The 12,307-nt window shown below is 37.7% G+C and overlaps 2 protein-coding genes across 3 annotated transcripts; both read right to left on the reverse strand.

The window, feature by feature from the left end:
* tbx5b (T-box transcription factor 5b) lies at positions 1-4,382 on the reverse strand. Its single transcript, XM_065250021.2, has 8 exons — positions 4,195-4,382; positions 3,692-3,786; positions 3,340-3,459; positions 2,612-2,759; positions 2,376-2,528; positions 2,206-2,297; positions 1,417-1,550; positions 1-1,250 (listed from the first exon to the last, which is right to left on the reverse strand). Exons 1-8 carry the CDS (start codon positions 4,336-4,338, stop codon positions 868-870), a joined length of 1,269 nt encoding a protein of 422 aa, XP_065106093.1. The 5' UTR covers positions 4,339-4,382; the 3' UTR covers positions 1-867.
* A 1,927-nt stretch (positions 4,383-6,309) lies between these two features.
* On the reverse strand, positions 6,310-12,151 carry prps1a (phosphoribosyl pyrophosphate synthetase 1A). Of its 2 annotated transcripts, none has more exons than XM_065250534.1 (7): positions 11,843-12,151; positions 10,470-10,653; positions 10,112-10,210; positions 9,721-9,845; positions 8,941-9,114; positions 8,641-8,800; positions 6,310-7,594 (listed from the first exon to the last, which is right to left on the reverse strand). In XM_065250534.1, exons 1-7 carry the CDS (start codon positions 11,962-11,964, stop codon positions 7,502-7,504), a joined length of 957 nt encoding a protein of 318 aa, XP_065106606.1. In that variant the 5' UTR covers positions 11,965-12,151; the 3' UTR covers positions 6,310-7,501. The 2 variants fall into 2 exon arrangements, with proteins under 2 accessions (XP_065106606.1, XP_065106605.1); XM_065250533.1 differs by having other exon boundaries at positions 10,464-10,653.
* Positions 12,152-12,307: the final 156 nt, after the last annotated feature.

The following is a 12,307-nucleotide window of genomic DNA, read 5'->3' on the forward strand; positions in this document are numbered from 1 at the left end:
TCTTCAACTGTCCAATTTTCAACTGTGGTACCCGGTGGGGTATTCTGCTGTTGTAGCCTATCCGCCTCAAGGTTGTGCGTGTTGTGGCTTCACAAATGCTTTGCTGCATACCTCGGTTGTAACGAGTGGTTATTTCAGTCAAAGTTGCTCTTCTATCAGCTTGAATCAGTTGTCCCATTCTCCTCTGACCTCTAGCATCAACAAGGCATTTTCCCCCTCAGGACTGCCGCATTCTGGATGTTTTTCCCTTTTCACACCATTCTTTGTAAACCCTAGAAATAGTTGTGCGGGAAAATCCCAGTAACTGAGCAGATTGTGAAATACTCAAACCGGCCCGTCTGGCACCAACAACCATGCCACACTCAAAATTGCTTAAATCACCTTTCTTTCCCATTCTGACATTCAGTTTGGACTTCAGGAGATTGTCTCTGACCAGGACAACACCCCTAAATGCATTGAAGGAACTGCCATTTAATTGGTTGATTAGATAATGGCATTAATGAAAAATTGAACAGGTTTTACTAATAATGCTTTAGGTGAGTGTATTATGGCCAGTTTTTCTAAACATTAAATTATAAAGAATGCATTAGAACCTATTATACTAATAAATAAAAGAAACCCTGCTTAAATCTACTTAATGTTTATTTTATTTTCTCTATTTTTCTATTTTAATGTATTTATGTATTATATATGTGTTTATTGTGACTTTATAACAGAATAATATGACAGATGTAAACTGGCATGTGATTAACAACTAGACAGAAACTGAGGGGCAAAACATTCAGGATAAAGTTATAAGGAAGTTACGAAAACCATTCACAGACTCTTGGTCTCTCAAGCAGACATACACACATCCCACGTACTTGCTCAGCTGCCTCCACACCAGCTGTTTGTTTGTTGATTTTGGCTAAATGATCGATTGCAAGCATAAAGCGGGAAATCGGTCATCATGCAGTGCGACTGGACACCCACCTCACAGGTGTATTGCGGATACAGTTCCTGAGAGAAGTCGGGACCAAAATTTCCAACCATTTCTTTAGCGGAGGAAAAGCTTTGGTAAGTATTGCTGTCCATGTAAGATGCCCACCTATGGTCCTCCGTGGCCACCTGAGAGCCTCCATACATGCAAGGTTGATTCTGTGCAGTATCCATATTACAGGGGGCCACTTCAGGAGAGACCTGATAGGTGAAGGGGTGGTATGTGGGGTCACTAATGGGAGGAGTTTCAGTGAGGGTTTGGTCATGATCACCTGCATAAAGAAAATAAAACGTAGCTCATTTACTTGGCATATTTGCGGAATGACTCAAATCCTCAAATCCTATTTCATTTAAAATCTTGCACTTTCCTAATTGAAGTGTAGGCTACTTGTGACCTCTGTAGCGAAGTAAAGAAAACTTTAGACTGTTCCTTTGTACCTGAAGTGTCGGAGCAGGCGTAGCCAGGGCTGGGTTTTTGTGGCATGGTGTATTCGGACAAAGATGGACAGTCTGGAGAAGGAGGAGCCACTTTTTGTCTTGCAGTAGTACGTGGAACCAGTGGGTACTCCTTACTGGGGTAGAAAAATGCAAAAATGAATCTTAAAAATGACAGCAGGTTGTTAAATAAGAGTGTAGGGTGCAAGAGAGCAGGCGGACACATTTTGCATGTTTGGGATAGAAGGGCCAAGGGGGTAAGAAATATCATTACAGTACTGATCATTTCTAATTAAATTGTTAAGCTAAAGTTCAATTACGGTCGTTAACTATCCTTTCTCTGCCCCCTTCCCAATTTGACTCATTCCTCTTTCTCTATACGCTGACACACACACACATTAGCCCCTCTATGACCTCAGTGTGACAGTGTGTTGTGCCTCTCTGCTCTTAATATTGTTACACTATAAATATCCCTCTCTCGTGTGTCACATTCAATGCTGTCAATGTGCAACGCAAAGCTTTGACTTTGGTTCCCTAAACATGCGAAATAAAAGGACAAAATATTCTATGTGTATCTAAAAGAATAACAGCAGTGGCAGTGGGATGCAGCACACAATGACATCTGATTTCTCACTTAGTTGCCCTTTAGGGAAAACAATAAAGTCAAGGTTAAAGGCATAAGCAAAAACTAAAAATAAACTATTTACTATTAATTTATTGTTACACATATACAAAAAACTCAGTAATCTTTTACAGTAAAATGTTTGTTTGTGTGCAGTTTGTGTGTCCCACCTTGGTGTACGAGACATACGATGCAGTTCGATATCGTCATTTCCACGGAAGCCTTTGGCAAATGGATTATTCTCGATCTTCAGCTGAGTGATCTTGGATTAAAAAAGCACAGGATTAAAGATGAACACTTTTTGCAAATCTATCTAGAGGGGTCCTGCTGTTATTCTTACTGTATGGTTCTGGTACGAAGTCACAGCGATGAAGGCCGTCTCAGGAAAAGAGTGTGTGCAGAAACTCGTGTTGTTAGAGCCAAAACTGTTCCTTTCATCAGCTTTCACTATGTGTAGGCGAGGCTGGTATTTATGCATGGAGTTTAAAATGATCTGCAGCAAATAACAGTGAATTATTTCAAGTTAAAGGTGCACACCACTAAAATAATCAGTAAAATTAGAGTTTCATCACTAACATGTCCGAAAGGGTCCAGGTGGTTGTTGGTGAGCTTGAGTTTCTGGAAAGAGACAAGCTGTCTCATCCAGTGAGCACCTGAGGCCGGTGAGTCTGGATGGACATACAGTCTGCCTGGGATCGCAGGTTCAGCCTTACCACTTATAGACCTGCAAAAAACAGATTGGACACAAATGATTTGGACCAGTTCAAAATTAAAAATAAGTAGAACGATGAGTGGTAAAAGAAACTTTCTTTAACTTAAGAACTCTCTTCTGTCATTGTGTAATGTTTCTATGAATGGAGATACCTGCATCTCTGTTTTTTTCGTCATGCAAATTGACTTTTAATTCAGTTAAATTCAATATATCTTATGTTGTCTATTTCACCACCACAAATCACTGAGAGGTGGTTTCCCGGACAGGGCATATCATAGTCCCAGACTAAAATGCATGTTAGAGCTGTCTTAATTTAAAAACATCTTGCAGTGACATACCTTAACATAGGCTATATCAGTGCCATTGTTCTGTCTCAAGATGCAAACCAATATTGTTTTTTATTAACTACTTAAATGTCCCAATAAAACAAATGCCTAGTCCTGGATTAAGCTAACACTTGTCCTGTATTTTGTCTTTGTTAAAAACAAATAAGAGTAATGTTGTCCTGTAGATTTTATTTAATATTGATTTAGTAAATAATTATTATTGTTCAAGCATTTAAAAACCTTTTTTATTTAATCAAAGTTCTTACCATTTGTTATCGGCAAATTTATACCGGTGCTCGTCGGATGCAATAATGTCCATCAGTAAGATATATTTCGCTTTGTGGTTAAGACCTGTTACCTTTACTTTATAGCTGGGAAACATCCGTCTAAAAGAGGCAACAACAACAACAACAACAATAATAATAATTATAATAAAAATAATTTATAAATAATACATTTTCGATTGCGTAAATAATTAATTTACGATTTAATTAGAAAAGAGAGACGGGATCACATGCACAAAGAATAAACAGCATTGAGAAATACATTCGATAAAATAAAGGACAAATAGTGAAAACTAACTACTATCTACTATTTATGAATGCGAGTGTCGCTCACCTGCCAGCTTTAGTGATGATCATCTCTGTAGTGACATCATGAAATTTTGCCCACAGATCTCTTTCGTGCAAATAAACTTTGATTCCCTCCATCCCCTGCACGCAAGGGTCAAAACACAACTGAAAAAGCATTTTCGTTTCTTTTTCTGTCTGAAATAATTTTTTTCAGACAAAATAGATGGTGAAAATATCGGCAATTTAATTATATGATACTTTTATGCTTTTAATTTGAGAGTACATTTTGAGAAAATAATTTCACAAAAAATAATATTATTTTGTTCCATTATTTCATTTACTTTACTCTTTTATGCGTTAAGTCACAAAATAAATTTCGTTGTTTGCTATTTTGTATACATTATTATTTGTATCCGCTTATGCGCAATAAAAACAGTTAAATTCAACAGCAATGAAATACAATGATCAGAATTAATCCGGCAGCGGAATTGTAATAATAATAATCTTTGTTTTTTAATCTAGGGAAAGATAAACGTGCACATGGCTGACCTGTTGGGAGAGCTGAGATTGCGATGGCGGTGACCCGGTTTTGTTCCCACTGTGATGTCCAGGATCTTTCTCCTTTTCAAAATCCATCGCTGGAGAAGCGCCACCAGAACAGGACTGTACAGAACCGAACTCTACATGTGCCATATCGCCAGAAGAACACAACTAGGATGAAAATTTAAGATGAGAGGCACGGAAGACATCACAGACATTTATAATAAAATGTATTTTTAAATAAAAAACATTGAGTTTAAAAATAATTAAGATTAGCAGGAATTATGCATTGACATACACACAAGCACGGGTTTTATAAATTGGTTAAATTCTTCTAATAAATATTTAACATTTTAGTAAATAAAATCTTGTTAAAATCATATCTTAATATTTGACTAAGACAGAAAACAATTGATTGAAAAACTCTAATTACTGAAACGTTAAGTACAATTGGTAGAAAATGTCTTTGCATTCCATATAAAAATCCTATATTTAATGATGCAGATTGTGATTGGTAACATTTAGTTTGTTACATTGTCAATCTCTTACCCCATGCTGTCGAAACAAATTGAAGGCGTAATTTAAAAAGCGCACAAATTGTTTATTCCAAATATATTATGCTACAAACATCCTTCAGTGCCGATGACAAAAACATTTCAGAGTGATTATTTATCGCCTTCTTTCTTTTCTCAGACTCTTTCCCGATCCTGTTCTCTTCCCTTCTGTCGTATTTCTATTTTCTCCATCCATTTTCTGTCTCCGGTTAGGATGATGCCTACAGATGATGCTCTGTCGTCACACCTTTTTCATTCACAGAATCATATGACAAGCATTGTCTAGTAAACCCACACTAAAATAATGATAACAAAAGCTCCTCAACAACAGCACCAGACAGGCTACTGCGCGAATACGCATGGGTATATCCCTGTAAATGCTTCCCCATTGATATCCAAAAACAATGGAGAGCGATGTACGTCAAATTCAATAAAAATGTAATAGGTTACACTTACCTGCCCTGTGCAGAATTTTTGCATTACTTCGAGATTGTTAAATAGTAAATAATCTGCGGCTGTCAGTTAGCATTACTGAGCGCGATCGAGGCTTGCGCGCGGCAGGGTTAAAAGTTGAGAAGGTCGAAAGGAGGTAACTAGGCGCAGACTCCGATTCTCTTTCTCTATGTATTAGTTCGTTTTGTTTGCCATATAAAAACAACACTCCTCTCAGTAACTTTTCTCTGTTTGATAAACGAGCTTTTAACCGTGCCCTTTCGTGTTCTGTCACTCATACACACTATAGGCTACACATTACTTAAAACACAGGCTTCCATAAATAGATAAGTGGATGATAACGGGATAGCTTGCACACTACGGAGTCGTGGGAACATTTCTCGATGTGATAAAATGGTAATCCCACAATCGCGTGCCGAGATAAGCATACCTCGGACAGTGCGTGGTGACGCTAAACTCGAGACCTGGATGAATACGTTTTTAATTTAGTAGTAAAGCCGTTTCTTCTCGTTTAGTTTACATTGAACAATTCAATTGCAGATTATAGGCTACTAATATTCCTATTATATTATATTTTTAATGAATATTAATTTATGAAATAATATAAGGTCTTAAAATTGGAATAGACTGAGACAAAATGTGTAAAACCATAGATTTTGATATTAAACGACCATACGCCGTCTTCATGTTTATTGACTTTTCTTGGCATATAATTTTTACTGAGTGATTTTTGGGTAAAACAAATTAAGTGCGCCATCTAGTGCAATGTATCGCATGTCTGTAACTAAACATTTCAAGGAGCATACTGTTTTACCAATTTCATAAAGGTTTAGGTGTATTTGTAATGCCCCTTAAACGCTGTTAATACTAAAGATGAGATGCATTAATAAAACAGCGACATTAAGATATCAACTAATATATATATATATATATATATATATATATATATATATATGGTCATTAAAACAGTTAGCAAAGTTATAATATTGCTATAAATTATCAAGGACAATAATTGGTTACTGGTAAATATCAATAAAAATTGATTAGGACATCCTTATATAAACATGTACAAGTCAGTGTGCAAGTTTGTATAGAAAATACAAATTAAGACAAAAAACAGTTTGCAGTATCTGAAAAGTTTTACTTGTCATTCTGCATTCAAACAAGATACAGCTTTTCTCATTTGTTAAGGCAAATGGCGCTGACCAAACAAATCAGGCTCTGTCATCTTATTGAACCTACAGAGATGAGATCATTTCAGTGAAAGCTTTCAGTCTTGTAACTAGTTAAATATATTTTCTTTAATCTCGCTAAAGTATAATGGATATGAAACATATTCCAAGACCTATCATACTGACTGACCCACACAGATATATGCATGAAATGGCAAATATATGGCTTAACAGTTTACTGATCGTGCCCATACCACAATAGCCACTTAATATTACTTCAGTGTGTGTGTAAGAGCATGGCATGTGTGTGTGTGTGCTGAAAACCAAAGGGCACTTCAGAGCAGATCTGTCTTCAAGCAATCAAAAACACTGCCTGACTGTAAACATAAACATTACTTGTTTAAAAGAAAGGAAAAATAACAATGATCTAGGGCTTTCATTCTTTCAAAAGAACCTGAAGAGATGATAACTATTAAAGCAAACAAGTAATCTAAAAATGAACCTGAGACGAGGAAATAAGCACAGATACCAAAGGGTATCCAGATATTCCAGCTGCCATATCAATGGCATTTTAAACAAGTGTAACCCATTTTTATTCTATTACATCCTATTCTATCAGCTAGCCACACTATAATAACAGTTTTACAAAATGTATCAACTTACATCGTACCTTTATGTTGCACACATTCAGAGCAGGTGGGGAAAAAGTAAAATTGGAGATTTTCCCAGTATCAGCAGGTATTTTTTCAAATTTTTGGTTACAGAGGCAGACAAGACACAAAGCGATGTTCAAAATGATATTCAGTCTAACATGCCGGTTACTTTGTATATTCCAGTGTGGCAGCATAAAACCCACTAAGTGCAGTGTTACACTGAATGGAGTGTATGATATAGAGGGAGTATTGAGCTGTTAGATGAACAATATTTTGTAAAAATGGTGAGATAGCACATGCAACATCGAGGACCTGCATGTAACCACAGAGAGGGTTCTTCATTTCACTGCTCGGGAACAAGCATTTAAATTCAATGATGTGTCTGCAAGTCTTACAAAGGAACATGGTTTAAAATGGGCCCGGCGATAACTCTCCCTCAAAAGTGTGTTTGTGCATGTGAAGCGATGGCACATGTATATGCGAGTTATAAGGGCACGTGGCTAAACAGATAAGACACGGATTCCCCATTATGCGTCCTTCTAATTGCTTCCGCCAGGATCATAGAAATGTCGATCACCTGGAGAGGAAGAAAGAAAAAAAATCAGTAAACCTCACATCTGAAAATGATATAAAAGTTATTCTATAAATCTGTGTTTTTATTGTTAAACATACAATACACGTTATCTTGTATTAAGTTAAAAATCATCTGTAATAGGGCTGGTATTAGCACTTATTTGATTCATTTCTGAGTGATTTGTTTCATTTTGATTTATTTGGAAATGTCAATGCTAGAACTTAAGTGCAATGACAGGAGCAAAATTGGAATAGATACACTATAAAAACATTCTTTGTTGCACTTAAAATTTTTAAGTTTAAAGGGGACATATAATGAAAATCAGACTTTTCCATGTTTAAGTGCTATAATTGGGTCCCCAGTGCTTCTATCAACCTAAAAAATGTGAAAAAGAACAACCCAGTAATTTAGTTTTGGTAAACTATTCTCTGCAAACATGTGAAAAAATAGGTCACTGAAATTTGGCTCCCGTGTGATGTCAGAAGGGGATGAAACCACCCCTTAATTTGCTCTATCCACTCACGGCACTGCTATTTAGTGCAAAGATCAGCTCATTTGCATTTAAAAGGAAACACCCAAAACGGCACATTTTTGCTCACACCTACAAAGTGGCAATTGTAACATGCTATAATAAATTATCTATACGGTATTTTAAGCTAAAACTTAACATACGTACTCTGGGGAGACCAAAGATTTATTTCACATCTTAAAAAAGTCTTGCGAAATGTCCCCTTGAATCAATTTGAATTTACAATTCATTTAAATGATAAATTAAAGTTGAATTTATTAAAGTTATTTCAACTTTTCTTTTATAATTTATAGCAATTCCTCACTAGCCAAGAAAGTTAAAATTAATTAATACTTTCAAATTGATTAAACTTAAAAATGTAACAATTAATTTTTCCAGTGTAGGCAGTTTTCATAGTTTACGCTTGTATGGTGTCATCTGCAGGACAAGCGATGCACTATAAAACGTTCAAATCATTAGTGAAAGGCTGATACCAGCCCTGATCCATGTAATATTATTGTAACATGGCAAATTTCCATGCCTGAATTTTACTGCACTGTTTGATTTTGTCCTCCTGTGGAATTGTGTTGGTGACAACGACGGCCTCAAAGTTGGCATTGTTGATCCGAGAAATGGCAGGCCCAGAGAAGATACCATGAGTCAAAATAGCATACACTTTTGTGGCTCCTGCAGACACCAGTCTGATAGTAGGCAAAAACACAAACACTGATGCAATTAAAACACACACAGGCAATCACAGGCTAACACAACTGCACGTACAGGGCAATCATGCAGATAAGTAAGTCGCATAAATGTGATCATGTATGTTACTGGTCCTCACTTGTCAGCCGCATGACATATTGTCCCACATGTGTCCGCCATGTCATCTACTAAAATGGCCACACGGTCCTTCACATCCCCAACCAGCACCATTCGATCTACCTCATTTGCTTTCTTCCGCTCCTTATGGATTAGAGCAAAGTCCACATTCAACCGATCTGCGATGGACGTCACTCTGATAAAACAAATACGCAATGCTCAGATAACACTCATAAATAGTATAAGTTACAGAGGACCACGGATGCATACTTCACGGAGGGACCGAATGCATAACCGTTACAGTACATATGTACATGCTCCAGTGTAAATTAGCTTACTCATATTTTATGGCTCGTGTGCCACTATACTGTGTGTAGTCACAAAAGGGAGCACTGTCAGTGCATTTATCTATAAACAAACCATGTGTTTGGTTAAATTAGCACTAGCAGCATGGTTAAATTAGGCAAATTTGCAAAGCTTCAAACTTTGTTATAAAATACAAGATGGGCACCACTACAAATGTTCAGCAAATGGCCATTCACTGTTAGCAGAGAATCTCTCTCTCACACACACACAAAAAAACAATGTCTTACCCTCCACACCTAAAAGAGTAAAACACACTCATGTCCATCCTTTATTTTCAAGAGTCAAGTCATTTTTAACATTATGAACCACATTTCAGTTTAAAACCTGATGTGGGTTATGCCTCCAGTTAAAAAAATAAATCTACCCCTTTGCATGTTACATGCAAGAAGGATAAAGAAAGAGAAAATTAATGTAAAAGGAGATTGAAGAAACACACCTCTTGGCTCCACCAGCATCAGGAGAAACAATGGTGCAATTCTTCCATTCATTGATATTTTCTTTTATCCATTTGAGGACTGCAGGCTCAGCATACAGGTTATCAACAGGGATATCAAAAAACCCCTAACAATGCAAACACACAAACATAAAAATCTGCAAACATGAACATTTACAGCTTGTAAAAGTTCACAGCTGCATAATGCATGCATGCAACATCTAACCTACCCTGAATAAAACCAACCATTCAAAAGCATAAAAAGCAAAAGTTGAGGCCCACCCACATGCACTCAGGCCAGGCTGTATGCAGTGGAACTGGTCTCACGTGGTGCGTGTTCGTGAGAGATAAGGGTATGTGCTTTTAAAGGCAAAGAGAAATGCAGTGCGTCTACCTGTATTTGAGAGGCATGCAGGTCCATGGTGATGATGTGGTCGGCTCCAGCTACAGACAGCATGTTGGCAACAAGCTTGGCTGAGATCGGAGCTCGACTCTATAAAAAGAAAACAATCACTCAAACACATACTAACAGAATAGTAGCATTACAACCAATAAATATATTAACAGAAAGTGACCAGACATATGTTGCCATGCCTATAAGTTGCCAAGAGACATACAGTGACAGCACAGAGGGAAGACTTACAGAAATGTAGCCTACATGGATCCAACAACAGTGACAAGTGTTAATGTATGATTAAGTTGGTGTGCATGTATTCAATAGCAAATAAGCAAGCTGCTCATCTCACCCCCACCTTGTCCTTCTTGTCCTGCCGAGCATAGGGGAAGCAGGGAATGACAGCTGTGACTCTGGACGAGGATGCAATCTTACACGCGTTGATCATGATCAGTAGCTCCATGAGATTGTCATTAATCTCCCCACAGCCACTTTGGACAATGTAGACATCTTCTCCACGAACACTTTCGCCAATCTCTACACTACACAGACAGACACAAATTTGGCTTAGTCATTAAAGATATTGTACAAACAGGGGAGATGTTTTTCAAATATAAACTATGAACCACAGGCTTATATTGATTATTAAGGGTATTAAGCCATTTCTTCTAATGGTTGAAATAAGATATGTATAGAAATATAACCAGTCCTACTCTTACCCACCCTAAACGAGATTCAAACCGATCTGGTCTGGCATAAGTGTCAGATGCTTTAACAATTGGGCTAAAGGCCATGAGCTCTAACATCTGTCGCTGGAGCACTTCATGAGGTTACTTTTACTGCATAGCTCTCACTAGCTGCGTTTCCATTACCCTACAAATTGCACAAATCGAAGTAGCCAATTAAAAATCTCCCATTTATCACAAAAATGTTTGCAAATAAATTTTGTCCCCACTGGAGATAAAAAAAATTCATCAGAGGCAGGGATAAAGACCTGAAGGGGGATAATCCCCCCAACCCCCCCCCCTCGCAAATCGTACCATGCGTACAATAAATCTATACGCATCAACATGACTAGAGATGTCATTGATTTAAACTGAAAATTGATAGCAATTGCAGAACAGTGTTAACTATCAACAAAACAGAAACAGAAACTGTTGCGCCAGAAAATTGAGCTGCATTTCCCACGTTTCAGCTGCAGATAAAGTGTGAGAGGGACCTTTTATCTTCGAAGGTCACAAGAATTATGGCTACATTCCAATTATTTAAACAGAGACACCAGGGCCGACATAATATTTTCATCTAACCTTATCAGAGTGGTTGTGCACCTGCGCATTCTTTAAAATGCTACATATACGCTAGCACTAACATTGCGGCTACTACTGAAAGTATTTAAACGACAATAACAGAAAGAGAACATTTGGTGATATGAGACAGGCAGCATTTAATAGAAATATGACTCCTTACAAGGCAGGGGAGGCCAGATAGGGCATTTAAAATTAGCATTAGCGGCTCCAGTCACATGTACACTACAGGTGCATGCTGGGAAATTGAGTCCGTTGGCTATGTGCGACTCATTACGACAGAGGGAATCTTTCAACGAATAAAACTACAAACTGAAAAAATAAAGGACTGCGCACTGGCCACCATGTGTTTACCATACGTTTATCGTCGCCAAAACATTCCGGGAACACAAGGTTTCGATTCCTATTCCACATGTAAGTAACTCACCAGGTCTCTTGGTTACTAAATTTTTTAGTGACGACTTTTCCCAGCTCGAGTCCCAGTCGGTCCGCGATCTTCTGCGACAGATCCGGATGAGAACTGCCGCTAAAAATCTTTATGTTTGGCATTCTGGGGTGATCCGTGGTGCCTGTTGTGTCTGGATGCTGTACGGCGATTTGCCAAAACAGTGTTGTTTCAAATGATCTCTTAAAAATCAGCGTAATTTAACTTAATATCAACGCAAAGTGCCTGATCCTGGTTGTCCAGACGGATTTGGGTCCGTACGCTCAGTAAAAGTGATATGTACCACGAAGACCACGCCCACATGCGCATTAAACACGCCCACAGACTGCTGCGCGCGCCAACATCTAGGCGATGATTGGACCATTTCTGGAGGCTGGATGAGTGGCAACCATTAACAGATAAACACAACATGAACGACGTGATGATGTTTCGATTTCTACTCACAAG

The sequence above is a fragment of the Paramisgurnus dabryanus genome, chromosome 5 (genome assembly GCF_030506205.2).
Source record: "Paramisgurnus dabryanus chromosome 5, PD_genome_1.1, whole genome shotgun sequence".
NCBI classification, from domain to species: Eukaryota; Metazoa; Chordata; class Actinopteri; order Cypriniformes; family Cobitidae; genus Paramisgurnus; species Paramisgurnus dabryanus.